The sequence below is a fragment of the Gymnogyps californianus genome, unplaced genomic scaffold, assembly GCF_018139145.2.
Source record: "Gymnogyps californianus isolate 813 unplaced genomic scaffold, ASM1813914v2 HiC_scaffold_77, whole genome shotgun sequence".
Classification (NCBI taxonomy): Eukaryota; Metazoa; Chordata; class Aves; order Accipitriformes; family Cathartidae; genus Gymnogyps; species Gymnogyps californianus.
In genome coordinates, this window is record NW_026114470.1 from 97501 (window position 1) to 124232 (window position 26732).

Genomic DNA, 26732 nt, shown 5'->3' on the forward strand with positions numbered 1-26732 from the left:
AAAATAGAGAAGTGAACGGACTTTAAAACTAGTAATTGAGAACAGGAGTGTCAGAGAAATTCCAGACTATTTATTTGCATAGAGAGATAATTTTGAAGACTTTTTTTTTTGGCCACAATTATTGGCTACTTCAAAGTTAAGAAATGAAAGTAGTTTAATGCTTAGATTTAGAATGTTATCTGGTTTCCTTCTTTACAAAGCTGTTTCTATTTGATATGTTTACTTACAAGTCAGAAATTTTAAAGGAAACTCCTAAGAATAGGTGATCAGAACTTTACTTTGCAATTTATTGTTACATTTATACGTGTACTACCCATGTCCTTGGCACTGCACAACATGGGACAGTGTGAAAGCATTAATTATACCAACTAATGCAACTGCAGCACACATATAGTTACAAATAGGATGCTAAAGTCAGAGTGTATCTGATATCTTACATATTGATTTCGAAAACTAACATTTTCAGATGTTAAGAAAATCACATACAAGTGGGGATAACGTAAAGGGAAACTTTTTAAGTCAGTGTTTTCTAAAAATACAATATAATTTGAAGGTTGTTTAAAGAAATTGGCTAAAATAAGCAACTGCAAAAGAGTAAACAGAAATAAATCTTTAATCACAAAGTTTGAAGCAGTCATCTATGTGGCTAGCATATATAGCTATAATATAAAAGTCAGCCTGAAGGTTTTCAGTACAGCATAGTATTAAATCTATCAATATAACAGTTGCTGTCATTGGAGTTGGCATACTATCTTATTAGACACACTGTTGATCAAGTGTTATTACAACAACAAAAAAACCCCCAACAATGCTACACAGGGTCTTCATGTTTAAGTACCACAATTAAGAACAGAGAAATGCAGTTCATTCACTACAGAACCTTTTCAGGAAGTTGATTTTTTTCGAATTCTTATTGTAATTGCATTGTTCTAATCCTGCATTATAAAGGCAGCTGCTTGCCTATCATTTGTACTTTCCTTGTTAATCCTGACTCAGTGAATTAACCTTTTAATTACAGCTGTTAAAATTGAAATGAGCCTCTTGTCTGGCTGGAGCTGCCCCCTTCCAGTGCATGAGACTGATGAAAATTTTTAGGGTCAATGAATATGTCCCATGTCATGTCTGATGCTAAAGATGTGAGGAGGTAAATGTTACCTTAGAAAGATGTGGTTGAAATTTTTAAGAGCTAGGTTTTATTGACAAAATAAAAAAAAAATACGGCTTAGGTCATCTCTCTCTTCTGAGTTACATAGCATAACACACATACAGACACACTCTGTTTTACATACATTACCACACTACATATTTAAAGAATAACTTATGGAATCATCATCATGCACTACACAGGCTTGTTTTTAAACACCTAGCACCAACTCTGTTTACAGCAGTCCTGTTTTAAGGAGCATAATATATGTATTTTTCATGTTGGAAAGAAAAAGAAGCATTACTTTAAATTCTCTCATAGATCTAAGCATCTAATTCTCAAAAAAGTTGGATTAGTTTTAAGGAAAGTACTGACTTTTAATGGAAGGCAAAAAAAGATCAAGGGTCTCCTCACAGTAACTTATCTAAAGGAGTTTCTTTTTTGCACCCCCCCCCAAATTTAATTTCTATTTTATAAATAGGATTTTAATATTCTAATTGCACTTTATTTTGCAATTATAGCACTTTTATTTTTAAATACAATATTTGAATATTGTTTTAATCTTTTTCACTCCAAGATAACAAAACAGTGAAGTAGCATTGAATCTGGAGCATTACTGTTAATCAAAGACATGGTTAATCAAAACACAATTTAATTAATAAACAAGTTGCTAACTAATTATAAATTATATATATAATTTATAACATATATATAATTTATATAATGTATATATTATATATACATTATATATATAAAAGGATAAATAAAATACCCAATCTGGATCTAGTACTAAAACACACAGTAATCAACAAAATCAATGAGATTATACATAGTAATAATGTAATATGCCTCACAGACTGGGCATATTATTTGGGCCAGTGTCTTGTATCAGGAATTTGTTTCTGATTCAGAAGATCGATCATGTTTGAACTTCCAAATTAAATTCTCTAATTTATTTGAAAGAAAAGAAGTTAAAGATTCTTAATTCTTAAATGTAGAGCTTGTTAAGTATTAATGCATTTAATAAACATAAAAGAGGTATTTTTAAGGCTTGAAAACTAATAAACATTACAAATATTGATAAATGGATTTCTAATTAAAGAATAAAGGTAAAATGACACTAAAAATAGTGGGTTTTTTTCAAGCTATTATTTTTAAAAGTATGTGGAAGCAATTTCTGAAAGGACATTATAACTTTCAAATATTTGATGTAACACATATACTATGTTACCAATTTAAGAACACCCTCTTATACAGCAATTTTATATAAACATAGAAAAATAAAATTAAGAACACAGGAGGTCTTTGTTTAATTTCTTCTTCTGTCTTGGCAATGGTTAATATCTACATTCATTTGTAGATCTCCAAGTGCTTTCCCAAGGTGAGTAATCATCATTATCCTCATTTTTCAGATAGAAAACTAAAAGTTTAAGTTACTCCCTCCAGATCACACAGCAAGTAGTAAACCAAAAATAGAACTCATTTTCCATATGTAACACCCAGTTCTGTAGTCACTGTACCACGCTGCCTTCCCACAAGCCCAGATGGGTTTGCCTCTGCGTTGCCAATTACTCTGCTTCCATTGCTGCAACCACCCCCACAGAGCATTTGCCACCATCCATGAGTCAGTATAGAGATAAAGTATTGGCCACTTTTCTTGTTCAGCAATGTCTAAAGCCAGCTGGATGGCTTTCACCTCTGCAAATTGACTTGATTCACCTTCTCCTTCTGCAGTTTCTGTGACTTCTCACATAGGACTCCATACAGCTGCCTTCCACCTCTGATGCTTTCCTACAATGTGACAGGACCCATCAGTGAACAGGGCATATTGCCTCTCATTTTCTGGCAGTTTATTATACAGTGGGGCCTCTTCAGCATGCATCACCTCCTCCTCTGGCGATATTCCAACATCTTTGCCTTCTGGCCAGTCCGTGATCACCTCCAAAATTCCTGGGCGACTGGGGTTTCCTATGCGAGTCCGTTGTGTGATCGGTGCAACCCACTTATTCCATGTAGCATCAGTTGCATGATGTGTAGAAGGGACCTTCCCTTTGAACATCCAGCCCAGCACTGGCAGTCGGGGTGCTAATAGGAGCTGTGTTTCAGTACCAACCACTTCTGAAGCAGCTCCAACTCCTTCATATGCTGCTAATATCTCCTTTTCAGTTGGAGTATAGCGGGCCTCAGATCCTCTATATCCCTGACTCCAAAACCCTAGGGGTCGACCTCGGGTCTCCCCTGGTGCTTTCTGCCAGGGACTCCAGGTAGGGCCATTCTCTCCCTGGCTGCGGTGTAGAGCACATTTTTAACATCTGGTCCTGCCTGGACTGGCCCAAGGGCTACTGCATGAACTATCTCCCGTTTAATCTGTTCAAAGGCTTGTTGTTGCTCAGGGCCCCATTTAAAATCGTTCTTCTTCCGGGTCACTTGATAGAGAGGGCTTACAATCATACTATAATTTGGAATATGCATTCTCCAAAAACCCACAACACCTAAGAAAGCTTGCGTTTCCTTTTTATTAGTTGGTGGAGACATAGCTGCTATTTTGTTGATCACATCCATTGGGATGTGACGACGTCCATCTTGCCATTTCATTCCTAAAAACTGAATCTCCTGTGCGGGTCCCTTCACCTTACTCTGTTTTATGGCAAAACCAGCCTTCAGAAGGATTTGGATTATTTTCTCCCCTTTCTCAAAAACTTCTTCTGCTGTGTTGCCCCATACGATGATGTCATCAATGTATTGCAGGTGTTCCGGAGCTTCACCTTTTTCCAGTGCAGTCTGGATTAGTCCATGGCAAATGGTGGGGCTGTGTTTCCACCCCTGGGGCAGTCGATTCCAGGTGTACTGGACGCCCCTCCAAGTGAAAGCAAACTGTGGCCGGCACTCTGCTGCCAAAGGGATTGAGAAAAATGCATTAGCAATATCAATTGTGGCGTACCACTTGGCTGCCTTTGACTCCAGTTCATATTGAAGTTCTAGCATGTCTGGCATGGCAGCACTCAGCGGTGGTGTGACTTCATTCAGGCCACGATAGTCTACTGTTAGTCTCCACTCTCCATTAGACTTTTGCACTGGCCCTATGGGGCTGTTAAAGGGTGAGCGAGTCCTGCTGATCACCCCTTGGCTCTCCAGTTGACGAATCAACTTATGGATGGGAATCAGGGAGTCTCGGTTGGTGTGATATTGCCGCTGGAGCATCGTTGTGGTAGCGATCGGCACCTGTTGTTCTTCGACCCTCAGCAACCCCACAACAGAAGGGTCCTCAGAGAGTCCGGGCAAGGTGGACAACTGTTCAATTTCCTCCGTCACCAAGGCAGCTATACCAAAAGCCCACTGATACCCCTTTGGGTCCTTGAAATACCCTCTCCTGAGACAGTCTATGCCAAGGATGCATGGGGCCTCTGGGCCAGTCACAATGGGGTGTTTCTGCCACTCATTCCCAGTTAGACTCACTTCAGCCTCCAATACAGTTAGCTGTTGGGATCCCCCTGTCACCCCAGAAATACAAATGGGTTCTGCCCCTTTATAGCTTAATGGCATTAGGGTACATCATTGTGCACCGGTGTCCACTAGAGCCTTATACTCCTGTGGGTGTGATGTGCCAGGCCATCGAATCCACACAGTCCAATAAACCCGGTTGTCCCTTTCCTCCACCTGGCTGGAGGCAGGGCCCCTCTAGTCCTGGTCATAGTATTTGTTACTCACTTCTTGTAAATATGAATCAGAAGTCCCTTTATTAAGATCGGAAGTAAGATCAGCCCTTCTACTCTGTCTGGGAAACTGCCCACTGGAAGCTGGAGCAGCAATTTTCCTGGAAGAACCCCCTTTTGTGATTGTTTTTACTTGGCATATGACGATGGTGCGCTCTGTACAAACTTCCGCCACATGGGTTGTGTACACTTGACTTCATCTGGACCTTTGGATAACTGCTCGTTGTTCAGGTCATCATAAATCACCTCCAGCACGGCTAATTCCCTCAGGTACTGGATACCTCTCTCCATGGTAGTCCACTTGCCTGGGTGACATATAACATCTTCCTTGAAGGGATACCTTTCCTTCATGCCTGACAGGAGTCGCCTCCAGAGGCTGAGGGCTTGTGCCCCTTTTCCAATCGCTTTGTCAATGCCCCCTTCCCTAGAAAGGGATCCCAGCTGCTTGGCTTCCCTACCCTCTAATTCCAAGCTACTGGCCCCGTTATCCCAGCATCAGAGCAGCCAGGTGACAAGTGCTTGCCTGGACGATGGCTGAAGTCTTTTTGCATATCTCGCAGCTCACTCAGGGATAGGGATCGGGTGGTTACTGTTTATGAGTTCTGCCTCTTCCTCCTCCTGTTCTCATGATGGCCCTGCTTTGGAGTAGCCTGCCTCATCCACTTCTTCCTCCTTCCCCTTCTTAGTAGGAGTTTCTTCCCTTACAAAATGAGCTGACTTTCACTTCCAGTATTTCTTCTTGTGTATAGGGGTGACTGATACTGGCATGGGTTGGTTCTCTGGTTCAGCTGCAGTGCCTGTTGCTGGGGTTGGAGTGGCCACAGCGCCTGTCACTGGGGTTGGAGTGGCTGCAGTGCCTGTTGTTTTGTTGTCAGATCTGGAGACCTTCACTTCCCCTTGAGGGTACTGAATAGTGTTGAACAGGGCTCAGTAGGCATGGGCCAGGCCCCAGCACATTGCAGTGATTTGTGTTTCCCGGGAACTGTCAGGGTGACAGCATACTTTTTCCAAATGTTCTACTAGTTTTTCAGGATTTTGAACACTTGTTCAGGGGTGAAGTTCCAAAACACTGGAGGTGACCACTGTCCTAGGCATTTGCCCATGCTACCCCACACACCCTGCCACTCATAACTCTCCAGCCTTGGGGCAGATCTCTGGGTGATCCTCTTAAATAGTTGTTTAACCTTAAACAAGACCCAAAACACATTCAGGAGACATAGCAATAGGAACATGCTGGTTTGAACATCCCGAAGATATTCAAAATTCTCAAGAGCTATTGTAACTAGACTGGAGGAGAAGGGGAAGGTGAAGGAGCGGGGGAAAGTGTCCCCCCTTGTCTCCCGCATAGATTGGCTCTCTGAGGAGAAAAGGTAGAGAGTGTAATTATTAATAGTTTCTGAGAAATGGCTCCCAAAGTACAGAGATCACAGCAATGCTGAGTACAAATACCAGATTAGTCTCATGACCAGCAATTTTATCATATCATAAGCTAGTATTATAGAGTACAGCAAAATGATAACCTTAACCCAGCCCCCAGAGATGATAACAGCACAACAGGGAACATATACAGCAAGTAAGGTGTTACATAACACAACTCTGAGAACAAGCACAACAACTCTGAGAGCAAATAAATCAACATTGTGACCAGCGACTATTAAATTGTCCTGGGCTTTGGCTAGTTCCGGTCAGCTGTCCTGGCTATGCTCCCTCCCAGCTTCTTGCACACCTGCTTGCTGGCAGAGCATGGGAAACTGAAAAATCCTTGGCTTAAGATAAGCGCTACTTAGCAACAACTAAACCATCAGAGTGTTATCAACATCATTCTCACACTAAATCCAAAACACAGCACTGTACCAGCTACTAAGAAGAGAGTTAACTCTGTCCCAGCCGAAACCAGGACACCAGGACACCTTCCTAAACAGTTTCTTTGGAACTCGGAGTAGTAGAAAACAATAAAAGCATATTATTGGTAATTACTACTATTAAGAGAATATGTTGAATACACCAAAGAAAAACTTAATAAGTAAAGCAGTACCACTTCTATAATTACACCATAATTAAATATGCATAATAATTTCTGGCAATACTAAATTATTGCATCAAATATATTTTTGTTAGGACCTCTCCACTACAATAAGAGCTTTCCCCTGTTTTGCTGTATGCTTTTATCATGAACTTCTCTTATCATTCACCCTTGACGTTTTCCCCAAATTATTTGAGGCGGAGGAAACATCATTTCCCCTCCAATCCTACTCAACTCAGCCCATACTTCCACACGCTACTTCCCTTTTGGCCCCATGCAACTGCCAGAGCTCATATCCAGCTGTCAATTCTCCCTCACACTAACACTGTTCTGAATCATAACAAATTTCTTGCTACCAAAGCAGTATTTCCTTCTCACTATTCTTTTTTTAAAGTATGTGTCATTTTAACCAGTTAATTATCATATAAAGCATATTCAGGGCTCTATACATTTAGGAGAGCAGTTGCTTGTATATTTTTACCATCTAAAATCCTAATGAGAAAAGAACAGGTGGTTTAGCTTTTTTCCCCCTCATCAGCTGTGTGATGGATAGGAACAGATGAACACTCCCCTCTTCTGCTTCTCTCCGATACCATAGCTCTCCTCTTCCTCCTCTCACCATTCCTGCTCACAATATTATTTCCTGCAGCAGGTTATAACCCTCCCTGTCCTTATGTCATTCATGAGTTTTGCTTTCAATTCCCTCTTCTCTCACTTTATAACTTCCCTTTAGGGGACAACACCCATTTCCAGTGTTTTCAGATAACTGCTTTACGCTGACAGCTTGCAGCTTTCTCTCGCCTTCTATTTTTCATTGGCACTGCATCTTCAAGTATCTTTCAAGCCTTCAAATGTATCTAAAACTCAATCGACTCCAAATGCATAGTTTCCCCAAGTAGTTAGGTCTGACTTCTCTTGCATGCACACTCCAAAAAGCCCCAGTAGTAGCCTCTGGCGACCTCAGTTATCTGTACCTGAAGATAGACTACATGTACCAGGGCAGAAGCATGCACAAGGATTTACTATGTTTTGCATCCAGTTGGATGAAAGTTATCCATAAATTACCAGATAATTTAGTTTTTTCTGGAACAAACTATAATATGCATGTGTGCATTTATATGACAGGGAAATGTGTTATATGAAAACATGAATCAAAAACAAATGAGCTGCAGGACAAAGCATCATGCTGTGCACTGTAGTTTCTATTCAAAGATATTTTGGTTTTGTAGGTGTAAAGAGACCCATAGCATTACTGTAAAACCGTTCTTGTATTTATGCTTTCTATAATGTTCATCAGCTATGAATTTGGAGTTATAAGTTTTCTAAAAGCTGTATCCAATTACAGTGCTGAATGATTTGAATAAGACTGCCTGACATATTCCAAGATAAGTGGCTGCTACATTTCTTTGATATTAGGGTCATATACTGTACTTATCTATTTTTACTCCATGCTCTCCATTGCCTAGTAATAAATTAATTTCTCACTGTTAGTTTGGCATGTGCCCTACAGTTAAATTCATTTCCTCTCCCATTGAAGGAAGAAAAAGTTTTCTGAAGTATGACAACTATTCTTATTTTTAGAACTAGTGGTCACAGATGAAATTAAAAATACTATTTTAAGAGGGACATTCCCACTTAAAATCTTAAAAGCTGTTTTTATATTTTCATTTTTAGAAAATTACCTGATGGCACTGAACAACATGTGACTATAGTTATTTAACTACTTACATGCAAGACGTTTTACAATATATGAATATCATTTGAAAGAACAGCTTTTAACCCTAGCATTTAATTTTTGTTGCTTCCTGGAGCACAAAACTCAGCAAAGGACCTCATGTACATCTACAACTATTATCAAGGGCAATGAGAGTTGAGCATAGATCTGAAAACAGAATACAGCCCAAAACATGTAATCACTATGGAGGCAGCAACAATTAGTTCTTATATGATTCGGGTTGTTTCCAGAGCAGGGAGTATGAGGAAATGTTCCAGCTTCATTGCTGGTTACATGTTTTACCAGGAACTCAGTAGTACCAAGAAAGAGGCATTTTGCAGAATCAACCCTTTTATGCAGAACTTCTTCTGCTGTTTAGCCTGCACCTTCTAGCTCTTTCTAACAACATCTCCATTTCATTGCAGCTACCTTCTGAAGAATGGGGAGAAGCAATTTAGCAAATGAATCATGGCAATCATGAGGAAAGCAAGCATGAATGTGGGGGTGTTCATGTATTGCAGATGATGAAAGGACTAAAGACATTGGCAAACAGGGGGTGTTCTCAAGCATTGACATTACTGATTGCTATCTTTAACTTACCCTCAAAGATAATAATTTTGAAGTAAAGCAAGGACACCAGAGTCATTCTTAAGCTAATCCAGAGCCAGGAAAATAGTGGATTGCCTGTGTTTTGAGCTGTTAAAGCCATAAAGGATGGCAAAGAAACAATTGTGGTATTGCAGTCACAGGAATAACCACACAGTTGTAGTTAAACGCAGGCTTGCCACCTAACAACACTGCATACTGCACTGCAGAATAACATGGAAGAGAATTTCTGGCATTTTCAGACTGTGCAACATGTGAATGACTACGCATCAGGTAAAGTGACTGCATGTCCACCGATTGTTAGTGGCCTGCTTGGAATTTAAATTGCATCACAGTTTTCTTAGATAAGGCCAAAACATTATCTGGAAGTCAACCTTTTAAACACAGAATTTTAAAGCCTGTAAACATGAAACTGAATCATTAGCTAAAATCTTTTATTTCTTGAGTTAAATCATTTCATACACTTTCTTTATTTAAGAAGTATTTAATTTTGCAAATGTATTGCTCCCAAAGACAACACAAAGTACTTTAACAGCAATTATTAAAGTTGCAGTGTAGGTTCTATGTATCAGCCTCATTAGAAACAAGGCTAGGCTAAAAATTGTCCATGCCTCTAGTATTTTTTCTGGTCACTCCTATCCACTTTCATAAGGTTAAGTACCCTGTGTTGTACTGCTGCAACTCCTTATTAAATCGCAAATTTAAATTAGACACACAAAATGATTAAAAAAAAACCCTACCCCATACCCAAGAACACAAACTACTATCCTTTGCCCCAACGAAGGAATGCCCTCTACCTCCATGATTTTGCTAACCTTAATTATACCTATAGTTTTGAGATTCCCTAATGGAAAGTGCTACAAAGCAGAAAGCACTAACAGAATGAATGATGACACATACTGATACACCACTGATTGCAAATCTATACCCTTTTTATTTGCATCCAGGGGCTATGCTTCATATACTCATGAAAAATTACTTCCAAGTAGCAAAATGTCATAATTGGAGAAATGTATGGTAAACAAATGGGCTGAGAATTAATGAGTATGCAATTTTTTTGTAGTTTATTTAGTGTAGCAACTAGATGATTTGAAAGATTTGTATAGTTTGGATACTTAATTTCTGAATTCAAGTTTCCCTGAGGCAGAGAAAAGGACAGATTGAAAGAGGTTAAAAATCCTTGAAGGCATCCTTCTCAGACATGCAATATTCATACTTTTCTCCACCTTTCAGAATGCAATTATTACAGACCAAAAAAAGCTGCCAGACTTGCATGTAAACCAGAATTTCATACAAGACCTTTATAGGTGAAAGTATTTAAAAAAAAATCAATTTAATGACTGCCTCAAAAACATGTTAAATGATTAAATTAAGACACTCCCCTTCCTTTTTAAAGGTTACTTACATCAATGACTGATGAACCTGACAGACTTAATCCCTCTAGGTCTGCTGTTAAACTTGGGGACAAAAAAGCTGCTGTAGGAACTGCCACAGGAGTTGTCACAGGATAGACTAGAAGTAAAAAGGCAACTGATACTTAACATTAAAAATTTTAAATACTGGGAAGGACAATAAGCTATTTTCATTAAGTGTAAAAAGGTTTTACGTCTTGATCTAATTATTTTATCCTCATATATATGATTCTTAATAGCAGAAGGTTATTTTTTTCAGACATATAGTCCCAATACTCAATATAAACAATGAAAATAGAAATAAAACTGATATATGTATAGACCACGTTTTTTACGTTAAAAATATTTTTTCCTCCTTTTCCACTTTTTCCTCTATTTTATCCTCCAGTCTGATCCATACTATGCAGCACATTTTCATTTATGAGTTATGTGCAAAGTACATATTAATGCAATTCTAACATGTTGCACCTAGAGAAGTAAACCTGAAGAACTGCACTACAAAGCATAGCCAAAAACCAGTGCCAGCTCTACCCTACCCTTCCAAGATTACATTTTAATCTGTTCTTCAAAATTGTGATTTTTAGTATCTTATTATAGTACCATAATTGGCTCATAGGTTGCACAGATGTTGTACAAGTAACATCCATTGGTACCTGAGGAAATAAGCCTACTTTAACAGAAAACAAGTCCAGACATACAAAAATTATCAAAATAAATGTTTTACATACCAATACATTCTAAATTTTGAAACTATTTCTCAGTTCTAAAATAAACAAAATCATGTATTATAATAATTACACTTAATAATAAGTTGATAGTCTGAGCAATATTTTTTTTTTTTTGTCAGGAAGCTGGTACGATAAATGAACAGAATCAGTGTTTCAGACATTTAAAATTTCATTGAATTAACTGAATTGAATTTATGCCATGGAAAAAATAAGGCTTTAATCAAGATACTTACAGTCATCTAAATCTAAGAGAAACATGTCTTGTTTATTTGGAGCTTTTCTATCTTGTCCTGTTTTTTCTTCTTTCTGTCAAAATATATGAATATTTCATCTTTTACCATATGAGCAAAAGAAAAGTCTTTTATACTTTTATAATGCAAAGTGTATTTTCTCTGCTGTAAAAGAAAAATGTATCCATTTTCAGGGCTTGGCATTCAGAGAATTCACCTAGTGAGAAAGATTTCTTTGTACAGGTAAGCTGAACCCAAACTCTACATTTGAATTACATTTACTCTTCTGAAGCCCATGTTTCCATTTAATATTCATAATAGTTGCTACTCAAAGAAAACTTTTGGTGACAGATCAGACACTTCTGTTGAGACCATTAAAATAGAGATACAAGCTTTTTTTTTTTTTTTGAAGACTAAAGACTTGGGTACTAACATTTCTGTTTCCATATGAAAAACAGGACAAAATCCATTCATAAGAAAGCAGTATTATTTGCACTTATCGAGGAGTAGGGAATCCTGTTCCATCATACTGGGACTTTACTTAATTGCTGGACAAATAACAAAAAGTTGATTTTTGTCACAAAAAAAGTTTCAATTTTAAGCCTTAAGATGAATTCTAATAATAAAGATTGGCAGTACTGTAAGTGAAGAATAGAGCAGCAATAGAGTAATCTCAGTGACTTGGCAAATAGACTATTTCAACAAAATTTGTTTCAGTACAGCTCAATAAAAAGTTCTAAATATATCTAATAAGAGTGAATGTTGGTCACACCTACAGAACATATCTAGACAGTGATGATTCAGAAGAGAATTTAATGTGTCACAGCTCAAAATGGGCTCCCAATAGAGTGGTTTAGTAAAAAGGATTGATCTTTGGACATAGCCAGAACCTGGACATGTTACCCACTGGATGCTCATCAGATAGTTTGTCATCATGCTGTTCCTATCCACTCTTAAGCATCCTTCATCTGGATTGGCTGCAGAACTCCTTCTTGCCTTTGCCCTCTCTGGCTCACGCTGGACAGAAGGCTTTGTCATTCTTTCAGATAATTTGTCAACTGTCCTTAGATCTTAAGACATTGCTCATTACCCAAGGTATTGCAAGTAATTTAAACGTAGTCTTTCCAGGAGTCACACTTCTGTGAACCTTCTAGTTTACCAGTTTCCTCTTCAACAGCACGTGACAGCCAAATGCATACACATATATTATTCTTTTACCTTTTCTAATAAATGAACAGGTCTAAATAAAACAGTAAAACTCCATATGCCCATCCTGGCCTCCATTTCCTGAGCATTATTTCCAAGCTGTCACAGTCTTCAGGCACTCAGGATATAAATTCCTACAGGAGCTTGGAGTCCCTCTCAGAAGCTCAGCAGCTAGAATCACTTTCTTTGATTGTCACCATAGAATAAAATGACCCCTCTTTTCTAAAGGTACATTCCCTTTCTTCTAGTCTCTCAGTTGCAAGCTAACATTAATGCTAAGTCTATTTTTTTCCAATTTGGGGAGAAATTCCTTGGTTTCCTCCAAAGAACATGAAAGAAACTAGCTAATGTTCTCGCTATTTGAAGCCGTTGATGTTAATGAATATCAGGCTTGACCTGGGACAAAATGACATTGCTCTTCATTTTCTTCCAATAAACCCATGGCTCAAATAGACAGTATTCACTTATGTGATCATTACAGATGTGCTTTAGATATTCTGAGAGGAGAAGAATCTTGTGGACAGAGCAGAATGGAAGCCACTTATTTTTTTTAATTATTTTTAAATCAACATACTTGAATGGTCCTTATCACTACAGTATTTGAGTGTTCTACTATCGCTGATTATCTGAAACACAAAACTCCTCTGGACAAAGGAAATATTACAAAAATATCTTTAAAATGGTGCTAATGTGATTCCTTCCTTATATGCCTTGTCCAGAATTAGTGAGAGACTCTGTTGCAGAATCAGCTCTCCTGAGTTCCATTTTGGTCACAACTACCAGACTTCATTTTTGTCTTCCAGTGTGATTATTGACAAGTCATTTAGCTGCTTTTGGCTAATTTTTTTAATCTGTGAAATGAGCATAAATAGTATACTTCATAAGTTACAGGTGCTACTTGAATTACTCATGTCTATGAAGTGTCAGAGAAACCATTTCATGACAATTGTTTTAATGAATTCCAAGACTTTTTATAGCACCATTTGGTGAATATTTAGCACCGAAACAGGGGTTTAGCTGTTATCTGCAGCACTTTTACTATAGAGTATCACAACTTTTTTGCTAAACTACAAACTCTTCAGACACCTGAACATACCAAAAGAGAACACAGTTAAACAAAATGCAAATATATTCTAAAAACCCCTCAATTTCCCAACTCTTTCACTCCCTACCCCCACTTATCCATAAGATACAGTTCTGTCTTCAACTATGATTAAGGTTCAAATGTTATTTTTAGCTAGTTCTATATTTGCTAATTATTCCAGTAGAGATGGGATTTCTCCATTCCCTTTTATTATGCAGCCAATTAAAGTCTATAAAAAGTGGCTCACCCACATGAGAGGCTATAGCACAAGGATGAGAATTTTGAATATGCTTCAATTCTGCCAATGGCAGCATTGCCAGATCAAGATGTTTAAAAAAATTAGGAGTTGGAGTCAAGAAATCTTCTTACTGTTCATCTTTTTACTGAAGCTAAGATAGGACATTCTGTGTCACAAATAACACAAATGGTATGCTTCAGTTTGTTTTTTCTGTTATTTATTTTACCATTCTAAAGTAGTTACTAAGTACATATCAGAAAGCTTAATATGTAATTTTATAAGATAAAATGCATTTCTGCACTGATATTATTTTGAATCTACTACGTAATTCATCTTTAAAGATGGAAAAAAAAATCTTCAAGAGAATTTATTTCTTATACTTCAAAATAAAATAAAATGGTCCTAAAATGAGACACAAGTACAGAATCATTACATCAAGGTAATGCATGGTAAGAAAAAATTCCACTGCACACTTTATCAGAATACTGTACTTAAGTCCAATCAGTTTATTGTAAAAAAAAAAAAAAACAACCCCCAAAAAACCCCAAACAAACAAAAAACCCCCCCAAAACAACCCTACCGTCTAGGAAATATAAAATTAGAAACTAACTAAATTAAGACAAAGTTAATGTTAAAGTATGATCAAGTCTTATATTCTATTTCAGTCAAGTGTGTCAAGCTTAAGTAAATACTCAGCTACTTGTGTGTGTATGCATCCTATATATACACAAACACACAAATATTTTCATATTTATATATATATTTCTAGATACATATATGGGTGTATATATTAATTGTGTGCATGTTCTGTACAAAACACCAAAGAAATCTATTTACATGGGTCTTGCCTTTTAAAAATGTAATTTTTTTTTTTCTTTAGTTTTTGAAAGAAAAGAAAATTGATTGGCTTTCTAGGAATAATAAATAGCCAATGACTGCAACAAACACTACCAACAGATATTTCTATTGAATAAAAAAAGCTTTGTATTCCAAATCAAGACAATAAAAAGGTTCTGATGTGTCTGGCATTTCTCTGTAACATAATTTTTCATTTTTTTTTCTTAAAACTAAGTCTACAATATAACCCAAACAGTTTCCTACCAAGAGAGCCCATTATGGGAAAAGCAGAATACTAAACAAAGAAGTTAAGCTATATTCCATCAAACATTTCTCCATTTGCAATTCATCTTGGTAATAGAGATAGAACCTGGTAAATGCATATAGGACTTGAAGCAGGAGATTTCTCTTGCTCAATGCATAATTGATGTGCTCTGACTGCAAAGTGTGTAAAATGAGAATTTCACACTGCAGCATGAGCTGTAGAGCTGCAGAGAAAAGGCAGATGAAATCATATTTTGCTGTGCGAATTTTATTTCTTATCCTCCCAATATTTATACAAAACCATCATTGACAATCCAAATGCATTGACAGATCACCCACTGTTTCCATTGTGTTAGCACTTGAAAAGAGATCAGGCAGAAAGATAGATAATTTGGTTTTGTATATTTTTTTAAATAGTGGATCAGGTTTTTAACAGCTGAGTGACTGTATTATACTTGTACAAGGAGGTCAACAGTAGCTGATTTTAAAATCCCACTGTAGAGACACCTACTTATACGTGCATCATCCTCAAATCTGCATTTTAGCTCTACAGTATTTATGCTTACAGTATATTATGTATCTGAACACCTCAAACTATCCATATTTCAAAATGATATAAAACACTGCAGTACTTTTCTATTCACTGCAGCTCAGTTACAGTGAACACAACAGCTTTTTCAAAATGATTCCTCAGGAGAAAAAATATGAAAGCATTAATAATAATATATACAGGAAAAATAATCTGAAGTTTTTGTAATCTATTTTTATGCTAGTAAATGCATGGATGTATGCACAAATTAAGCTCCCATGTGAGTGTAATCGAACCTTGTTTATTATAAAAATTCTGCTGAACATGGCAATGGTACCCAACAAAACGTATAGAATGGTAAACAACCCCCTAAACATTAGCTATAACATAGTTCATAATGTGTGGCAAACTGAGAAACTATAAAAACAGACCCTATTAACTACTCCTCTTATCAATATGTATTTCAGAAAATATTTGCAGTTTTATTTAAAAGGAAAGGAAATCTGAATGAATCATCTCCCCATATACACTGACCAAATTAAGAATGCCCTGTAGCAGAATAATATAAGCAATGGCTTTTCTAATAAAAATTTTTCAGAAGAAAAATATGCATTTCTGAGGGCCTGGCTGAAACAGTCTGCTTCCTGGGTGGCCTGAAAAAAAGCCAGGTAGGAAGCAGAAAAATTCCAAGATTTTCCTGGAAGTAAAATAGACATGGGTGCTTCTTGTAAAATATACCTCAACACAAGGGCTGTATATAAGACTTTATCTATAATGTTCTTTAAAGTTTGTTAACTATTGCTTTTCTTTCCAGCTTGGAAGGGCTATCTAGGTTATCATCAGTTAGCTCCACTTATCATCACAGGGCTCAAAACAGGCCTCTCCAAAAATCTATTAAGTTAGTTAGCATAACAATCACCTTTGACACAAAATACCTGTGATTCTCCCCTCCACCCCCTCATCCAATTATGCTTCTGAATATAACTAAATATTAGAAACACCCCAGGTATAAACACAGGCATTCAACATAGCTTAAACAGAAACTAACTTAACGGTCCTAGAGATTAATACAATACACTGAAACAGTCCTCTGTGTTTAAGACCATTACATTCACTTCCCCCCCTGCCCCCAATTCATATATGACCATTGCTGTTTACATATACTAGTCCATCAGCCATAGCTTGTTGCTCTTACATTAAATACCCTAATTTCTTAGTGAAAAAGAATTTAAACATAGTCATTTAGCTTTTGGATAGTGAGCTCCATGCTATCTTTTCTTTTCAATAATCTCCTTGCCTCCTTTCTTGCTGCTATGCATATAAACCCATTGCTATTTGTTTTAATATTTTTTATGATTAAAAGTTTTGCAATTTTTCAGTTCTACCCCTTGACTCTGATCAAGTCTTCTCTCAATTGCTTATAAACTCTTTTTGTTCCTAACACATTTCTTTTTAGGTGCTTCTTAATCAAGTAAAGCTTTAGGACTACTCCTGCAAGGTTCTTTTTCTTCTCTTAAGATCCAAGGGCTTGACAATTTTCCATTGACTTCAACAAAATAATCCCAAACTTCTTGGACATTTCAGTTCTCATATTATTCAGTACATTTGACTTCATACATTCTCAACTGCTGTTTTAAAATACAAAAAGCTTCTTTATGCTAGTAGTCCTCACATATCCTGCGAAAGAACCAGAACAGTTCAGATAACTGTAGTGAAAGAAATAATGAACGATGGCCCTGATATCCTGAGAAAAATGGACAAATGCAGCAGGGAGAGGACACTGTTGTTTGAATATGATTTTGCAGTGGCTGTTCAGAACTAAGCAGGTCAGAGTACCTATTACTTCCTGGTGAAAAATACTGTGCTAATCTGAGAAGCTGCAAACTTTTAGAATTAATTCATGTTCCATCTAGCGTCAAATGAGTTTATTCTGAGAGGATTTAGATTACATTTATTGTGCTAACATTTTTTTGGTGAGTTCCAGTTTGGCTTCTCTATTAGAAAAGAACTTTGACATAGGTGCGTTGTTACCCAATGAGGTATTTGGGCAGGAAACAATGATCAAATCATGGAAACACACCTCCATTTCTCAAATGCTACAGTCTCACTTCATCTTTTGTTCTGCTTGGTAGAAGAAGGGACTAGATTAAAAGTTAAGGTTACAACTCAGAGTTCCTAGGCAGACCTATAAAGACAAACCAAAGACCATTTACAACATAAGTTCAAGATCTAGAGAAATATAGAGCCTTACTTCGTCAATTAAAGGAAACGCACACCGAAACAGCTTAATAAAGTTACAAACTTCCCTCTTAACTGTTCAAAACATACCTGTCCACCAGCTTCTACAATTGCATCAAATGCAACAGACAATGCCTGTTTTGACTATTCAGCAATCTATACTGGAATCCTGATCAAAATGTCTTGGCTTAATTTAAAATGCTTAAGAGTATCACTTAATTTTCAAAACCACATATCGGTATTAAAATGGAAACTTCTGAGATACAATTCTACCCTGCAAATTTTTATAAAATATATAGGAAAGAAATGCACAGGAAGTCTTTGATAACAGAAAAATAAGTTTCAGAAATTCTTTTACTCTTCTACCTTAACAGATTCAGCATACAGTTCCACATTTATTTATTTTTTAAATGAAAGGTAGATAGATAAACAGAATCCAATTCATGCTATTAGCTTTAGCTCTATAATGCTAGCTTGAGTAAAATGAACTTCTAACCTCTTTTTCTTCACTAAAGTAAGCAATTCAAACTTAATTCACACATGAATGGCTCTGTTGAACACTTTTGCATCTTTACACATTTCAGAATCCAATTTAAAAAAAAGACATATTTGAAAGTTTGCTACTTTGTAAATGTTGTAAGAAAACTAATATAATTTGAAGTAACGGAACCCTTTATAAGCTTTATTCCTATCAGAGAACAATAAAAGTTGATTACTCATTAAGAATATTAATTCTACTAATCTATGTATACACCTAAAGTGTAGATGCATTAACTGCACTATTCTCAATTTTAGCAGGAAATTTTAAAACAAAGCTAGTGGTTCTACTAGAATATCTTCAAACCCTTAAGAAACAATGTACTAACATTTCTTTCTTTGCTTTGCTTCCTGTCAGACTCAGGTCCTGTAGAAATTATACTTTAAGATCCCATTTTAATATAATAATCATCCCAAATCAGGGTATTATTTTTGTGAAATATCCATATACCATGTTTTCATCCAGTTCAACAGTAATCTAAAGAAAATAATTAGGTTCTATTATTCTTCATCTATCTGGAGTAAAAGTATAACAGAATTAAAATCGAAATATGGTTTTCATTATAAAATATTCTTACTTGCTTAAACTATCAAACAGTTACTACTTTGGGATCAGTCTTTTTATGAAAGGTCAACAAATATTTTCAGAAATTCTATTTTTTTAGATATCCATAAAACCACTACCCATCTCCATTCCCCCGGAAAGAAACACACATAGATTGTTAGATGCATCGTTTCATATTTTATAATTTATATTTTTAAACATTTTACCTTACTAGAGGTAGCACTTCTAGATTTTCCAGACTCAGAGTCACTTTTAGAGTCTGATTCTGACTTGGAGTCTGAAGATCTTTCTTCTGATGAAGTGGACTCTGTATCAGAGGAACTGGATGTGTTTCTCTCTTTGGAGATCTCCTTTGCTTTCTTTTTAATGTCCTCTGAATCACTACATATTGAAAAAAAAATTGAGAGAGACTTAAAACCACTAAAGAAATGTGCTTAGGAAGTATCCTACATTAACATTTCAAAGTTTTATTAAATGAGTTTTAAGTCAATATTTCTTCATGATAATGGAAACTCGGCTAAGATGCTCATGCTACGATCCATGCGACTGTAGTGGGTTGACCCTGGCTGGATGCCAGGTGCTCACCAAAGCCACACTAATTACGATTATTACCCCTCCCTTCTTCCCGGGCTCAACTTCACTCCCAAATTCTCTACCTCCTCCCCCCGAGTGGCACAGGGGGACGGGGAATGGGGATTGCAGTCAGTTCATCACATGTTGTCTCTGCCGCTCCTTCCTCCTCAGGGGGAGGAGGACTCACACTCTTCCCCTGCTCCAGCATGGGGTCCCTCCCACGGGAGACAGTCCTTCACGAACTTCTCCAATGTGAGTCCTTCCCATGGGCTACAGGTCTTCACGAACTGCTCCAGCATGGGTCCCATCCACGGGGTGCAGTCCTTCAGGAACAGACTGCTCCAGCATGGGTCCCCCATGGGGTCACAAGTCCTGCCAGCAAACCTGCTTCAGCGTGGGCTCCTCTCTCCACGGGGCCACGGGGCCACAGGTCCTGCCAGGAGCCTGCTCCAATGTGGGCTTCCCACGGGGTCACAGCCTCCTTCAGGCATCCACCTGCTCCGGTGTGGGGTCCTCCAGGGGCTGCAGGTGGATATCTGCTCCACCGTGGACCTCCATGGGCTGCAGGGGGACAGCCTGCCTCACCATGGTCTTCACCACGGGCTGCAGGGGAATCTCTCTCTGCTCCGGTGCCTGGAGCACCTCCTCCCCCTCCTTCTTCACTGACCTTGGTGTCTGCAGAGTTGTTTCTCTCACATATTCTCACTCCGCTCTCTCTGGCTGCAACTGCCACTCCCCTGTAACTTCTTTTCCCTTTCTTAAATATGTTATCACAGAGGCGCTACCACTGTTGCTGATTGGCTCGGCCTTGGCTAGCGGCGGGTCCGTCTTGGAACCCGCTGGCATTAACTTTATCGGACATAGGGGAAGCTTCTAGCAGCTTCTCACAGAAGCCACCCCTGTAGCCCCCCCCCCACTACCAAAACCTTGCCACGCAAACCCAATGCAATGGGTTATAAGATGTTTTTGCAAAGTAATATTGCTTTTAAAAAAAATCAATGCATTGAATTTGTTCATTAATTCTTCTAAATCAAACCACCTAGAAAGACAACCTATAATACCTACAAACATTTTAACCCATTAAAGAGTTTATACAGAAGAGCTATTACATTCTGACACCTTTGGTCATATTGAGTACCTTACAGCTAATGGACTTCAGAGACACTATTCTTCACACAGTAAAGTTCTGTTCACCATGGCAATGTTGGATTATGTTGCTCTGTGCTAACAGCTACTGAATATTATCAAAATCTGCCTTATTCACTTCTAATAATACTAGAACTACAAATTAGTAGATTACCCTTTTGTCTTGAGGGGAGTTACTACCTAGAAATATCGCAGGAAATGAAAATTGCTTTCTAATGGTTATCATGGAGCAGATAAATTAGTATTGCATATAGAAAGAAAACCTCCCTTCTTGAATCTGCAGGCAACCAACTTATACTTCCAAATCATGTGTTTCATACACCACCTGATTCAGTTTCCTCCCCAAGACAATAAATCAGATACTAAAGTGCTTGAAGGGTAACAAGGTCGTCAATAATTAAACAAATAATAATTAAACTCAACTATTAAGAGTCCCTTTGGACTCAAATTAAGTTGTTATACATTTCTGCTTAGCTTTAGGAGCAGTATAAAAGAATATACTATGCTGCATTACTGTTTCAGATGGCAATATTTTTAGAAGGGAAAAATACAGAGAAGGGGAATTGAAAAATATAATGTGACAGAAAGGAAAAAAGTTAGGGGCAATGCCATCTTCCAAGTTCCCCAGAACTTCCCAGGACTGAATTGCCTAAATCAAATTCGATCAAAATTATTAAAAATCAATATTAAAAATTAAGCCATGCTAATAATATCTACCCATGTAATTGAAGTTGAAATAAACCCCCAAAATTTTAATAGCCAAAAGCATTATTTCTGAAAGCAGCAAACTTGAAGCTTGCAAAGCTAAAAATGAAATGAGTACACTTTACAAAAACAGTTTAATGTAGCATATCTGATTGTTAAAAATAGTGAAATAATAGGAACTATCAAAATTAAGTTTCAATATGACAACGTTTAAAAACTTGTTTGATGTCAATGAGCTACACATAAAAATTTGCTAACGTACACTGTTTAAAGTTTCTTCTTCATGACTTATAACACAGGTACTGACAAAATTATCTACATTTCCTTCATTGGCATTGAATAGGAGCTGTAGTTGTATCAACAAATAAGTTATTGTGAACCCATTATATAAACGAAGCAAGTTGTTTTTCAAAACACATAGCTTATCTTTAAAACTAGATTTGAAGATTAAAAATGTTACTTTATTGTATATCAGCCAGTTTTGATGGGTAATCATTGTTTACCTTACTGCTTAAAATTTCAGATGTTATTCTAATGAAAAGAATTTACTGGTAAGTAGCTTTTTAACTTTGTGATGATGAAAAGCCTGTATTAATTTAACCTACAGATTTAATTTGTTCTGAACAGGAAAAACAATATAAATCACTTTTAAAATCATTACATCCTGACTTAAATTAATAAAGTCATAATTAGGGCATTATGCTGTGTTTGTTATGGAAGTGGCAAGGCGAGCTGCTTTAATTACTGTCTGTAATAAAAGGAGCAGAGTGCGTACTGCACCCCAATCAGCGCTGTCAGCCACGACTGAGCTGAGCTGCAAACTCATCAAGTGAGATGGCAGCAGACCACAGAGTAAAGGGAGATCATGTCTGCAGAGGCCACTTGCTGACAGCAGTGGAAGAAACAGATTCATACAATCCAAGGTATTAGCCCCAATTACTCAAAATTTTAATGATACTTTAATACATGATAATGCTGTTGATAATGGGCAATCTTAAAAAGTGCTAACACTTAAATATCTTATGACTGTTTCCCTTCACAGCCCTTGTCTCTAATATTTGGATCATAATCTTTCTAATATAACATTATTTAGAAAAATCAATTGTCTTAGTTACATAATGGCAAAGTGTTGAAGGACTTAATTTTAGCTCTCAGCAAAATTGCTGCAAAAGGTAATTAAGTATTTCATACAACTGTTTGATCACTTATTCAGCCTTCCAAGGTTACATCAATTTTCAAAAAGCCACCCAAGATTTTACTGAAGTCAGAAATTAATTCCAAACATAAGAGTAGTCCGATTAATGAAAATATGAACCCAATTCATACACTGAATATATTACTGGCATACACTGAAACAGGAGACATCAGTCATTGGCCAATACACCCAAAAAAAGACTAATTAAAGGCTTAGCAGACTGTTTACAGGAAGAGTGCTTTAACAGCTAGTGTCACAAAAAAATTAAAGCCATACAAATGTATACCTACCTTTCAGCAGCAGCTCTAGATGTTTTCTTTGCAGTACTTTCTTTGCTGTCTAATTCACTGTCACTTGATTCTCCACTGGAAGAACAACTCCCACTACTCTCATCACTGCTGCCTTCCTCCTTATCTTCCTTCTTGCTTTCACTGCCAGACTTGCTCTCTGAAATAAAAAACAACCCTTACAATTTTTTCTAAATATCTTACATAATCAGTATTTTAGAAATCCAAGGTTTTTTTAAATAAAACAATGTTTTAGTATTTTAAGATCCAATTGCAAGCTTTAGCATTATTTACCCTGTGTCAAAAGCATGCAAGAAAATCACTTTCCCCTAACATTTACAAAATTTTGCTGATTAAAGACCTGTTCTCTTCAGCCTACAGTATTGTATTTTATCAAATTAGAACTCCCAATAATAAATTAATTGTATGTAGATTCTTCAAAATTACATAACCCTATCAGGAGCTGGAGATGACCTCAAAATCTCTAATCTATAGATTCACTTAACTGCAATATTATCTTTTCAATCAATTGCTTAATTAGATAAACTATTTTTGAATACCGATAGCTATGATGATTGAATCACTGATTTAAAAAAGTTATTCATCCTCTAATTAATCATATAGTTACAAAATATTCAAATATCTGAAGTGAATATATTATTTTCTTGCTTCAGAGATCATTAATTTCAGTGATACAATTCTTAAGCACTTCTGCATATTTCCTCAGTTTAGGAATGAGAGGGAAGAAGCTCCAAATTAAGATTTGAAAGTGCCCCTCTTCCATTCAACTAGATGTTGCTAATTCTTTTAAGTCTCTAATACTAAACATTTTCTGTGTCTAAAGTCTGGACCTGGGAGAATGATGTTCTTCAGTACATCTGAACTATATTAACATCTACTGAAACAACTGTCTTGGGGAACTGCCTATCTGGCATTAAGTGAGAGACTGGTCAAAAGAACCTTAGCTCACTTAACTTGATAGGCAGCTGTCAGTTATCTTCTCCATCATCACCCCCATTATAATAAATAGAAAACGTCATGTAGAACTTCAGAGCAAAACTATAATACAATTTAATAAATAACCCCCATGAAATAGTACACAGTTAAACAAGTTTGGCCATTTATCAACACAGCAGCACATGTTATCAAAATAGTACTTAATCAACAACAAATTCCAGAAAACATTCAAGACTTACGGTTCCCAACAACCAAGCATATAGGCACTTGTTGCCGTGAAAGGCTGAAATCAAAGACTCAATAGTCTAGGGACTATTAAGTAGGTATTCTTTATTGCAGCGCTGGACACACAGGGGATATCTCCTCCTATTGTGTGTGTCTGGTCAGGTTAATTGCATAGTTTATATACAAGCTTATACATACATATTCATCAGATTTCCAGGAACTCATTATCATATGCAAATGTCTCTTGCGCATGTCTGTTTATGTCTCTGGGTGGTCGTCAGGGGTCTCTGGATGAAGGATATACTCTTCCTCACTGTGTCCGCTGGCTGACCTCTGTTTTTGTGCATACTCAGTTCTGAAATCATGTATATCATGTCCTTCAAGGGTAGTCTGTTTTGGTTGAGGCGCTTGTTTTAAAATTTCTTTATCTTTATGATTCTGCATAACTATTTTCTCTAAGGTCGAACTGTCCTAGTGACATTATTTAGGAGACTCTTATCTTAGAGCCTTCCTGACTTCCCCAAAACAGTAAAAATCCAATTTGGTCCAGCCACAACAATTTTAGTAAGTGGAAAATTCCACATTTACAGGCATCACACTCTTCCCACAAAAAGTTAGGTGCATTTAGTTTTAACTGAAGTTACTAACTCTCACTACTCTTACTAGGCTCCAAGCAGGATGAAAATAGCATGCCAGCTTTTTTAACTGGGAAACAAAGCAAAGTCTAACTCATTTAATGAACACACAAGCCATATCTGTACAATTAGCAGCTATTACACAGCTACAGTGAATGTAAACTTTTCCCCCGATTTCCTGATTTTATACATACCTCTGGCTTTTTTTGAATTTTTTTTCCAATTCTTTTTCAGTAGTGGCCAGTTCTGAAGATACAGTTCTCCAGGCAGTGGAGATGCAAGTTGGTTTCCAAACACCTACCTGTTGCAGTAGTACTGGCAGACTCATCTTCCTCTTCTGATTCAGAGTAGAACTTTTCAGTAGGTTTCTCTTTATTTGTCTTACCTAGAATTACAGTCCATTCCTTTGCCTGTAAATAAATTTCAACTTAAGTTTACTTTTACAACCAGCAATACAAAAATATACACACAACACAGCAAAGAAAAACACCTGCAGTAGTAGTATTAGGCAGTTTCTAAATAAATTCTTTAAGCAAGTCAAGAGAAACTATTAAACTTCTCTTATTTTTACACAATTAGGAGCACTAAAAGTTTTGTACATACCTATAAAAGGTGAGATATGTCTATTAGAGAGGCCAGAAAAAGATTTACTAAGGCAGATTAAAAGCATCAGTAACCATAAATAAATTTCTATGCCAAAAGAACCTGAAGTCTGAGAGTTTTATCTCTAGATCCAGCTGAGTTTAGCCTACAACTGGAACGAAGGGTAAATATGGCTAGTCACCACCTTTATCATCCCAAGTTTTAAGGGGAAAACAGACATGGACCCAGTAGGCAGCAGAAGTTCCAGTAGCCACAGAGGAATTATATTTCACTTTCTCTTCAATTCTCTAAATAAAAGTAATTCTTACCACCAAGAGAACACCAGAATGTGGGAATACTTTGGCCAGACTTTTTTTTCTTTTCATATCCCTCTATACTACTAGAGAAGCAGAAGAAAAACTCAGTCCAGGAAAAAAAAAAATAGGCAGAAAACCATATCAACAGAGTGATACGGGTCTGCCTCAGTGACTGCTGTGATCTAGAATAAGACTAACTTTTGAAAGAGCTCTAACAGTGACCTGCAATGGTGTACGGCTCTAGTGACACACTGGCCTCCTCTTAAACACCAAAAGCTACCAAAGCTTTGTAATGCTCCACCCAGCAACTGGTATTTTAAAAAGCCAATATTCTTTTGGATATGAATGACAATTTGAGATTTAATAATGGATTGCAGCTTAACAACTCAGCTCCACTCATATACATTGTGTAGGCATATGCAGTATTAGAGGAACCACAAAATTAATGAGAATGAGACACTCTCCAAAGAAAATATTTGCAAAAAAACTCGGGGAAAGGATTTTCATGTTTGTTTTGAGGTTTAAATGGTTGGAGGGAGACGTTTTCTGTTATGTTGTAGATGGATGTTACTCCATTTGATCAATTTCCTGCAATACTTTTTGTTTTTATGGACAAAGGTGCCTCCACACATTCTTTCATGCCAACCCTATCATTTATAATCCCCTGCTTGAGTTAATTGCCTTCAGACTCTCTTCATAAAAGCTTTCAGAAGTTTGTACACAAATACCTCTTCTCCTGAAATGTATATAAGAAGGTAGACAAGTAATATTAAGGTACTAAGGAGAAATGCTTGTTCCACCATATTGCTGTTTACTGGCTTCTGCAAGTCATACCTATTTTTTAGAATTTTCTCTACCCATTCTATTCCTAACATCTTATACACAAATTAATTCACATGCGATTTATTGTGGAAGTTGGCTCATGACAAGGACCACATGGCTTTTTGGGTATACCTGTTACAACAACATATCTCTGGAAGCGCCATCAGCACAGTATATTCCAATACATTTCAATTTCTGTTACTGTTCAATAGCTTTCACT

At 36.9% G+C, this 26732-nt stretch overlaps 1 protein-coding gene across 1 annotated transcript in view; it reads right to left on the reverse strand.

The window, feature by feature from the left end:
* The window catches only part of LOC127029115 (AP-3 complex subunit beta-1-like), a 184332-nt gene that overhangs the window by 51684 nt on the left and 105916 nt on the right, over window positions 1-26732 (reverse strand). The window contains 5 exon segments of the mRNA XM_050914761.1: window positions 10606-10712; window positions 11574-11646; window positions 19275-19449; window positions 22978-23134; window positions 25093-25201. Of these exon segments, the coding sequence (XP_050770718.1) occupies window positions 10606-10712; window positions 11574-11646; window positions 19275-19449; window positions 22978-23134; window positions 25093-25201 (621 nt within the window).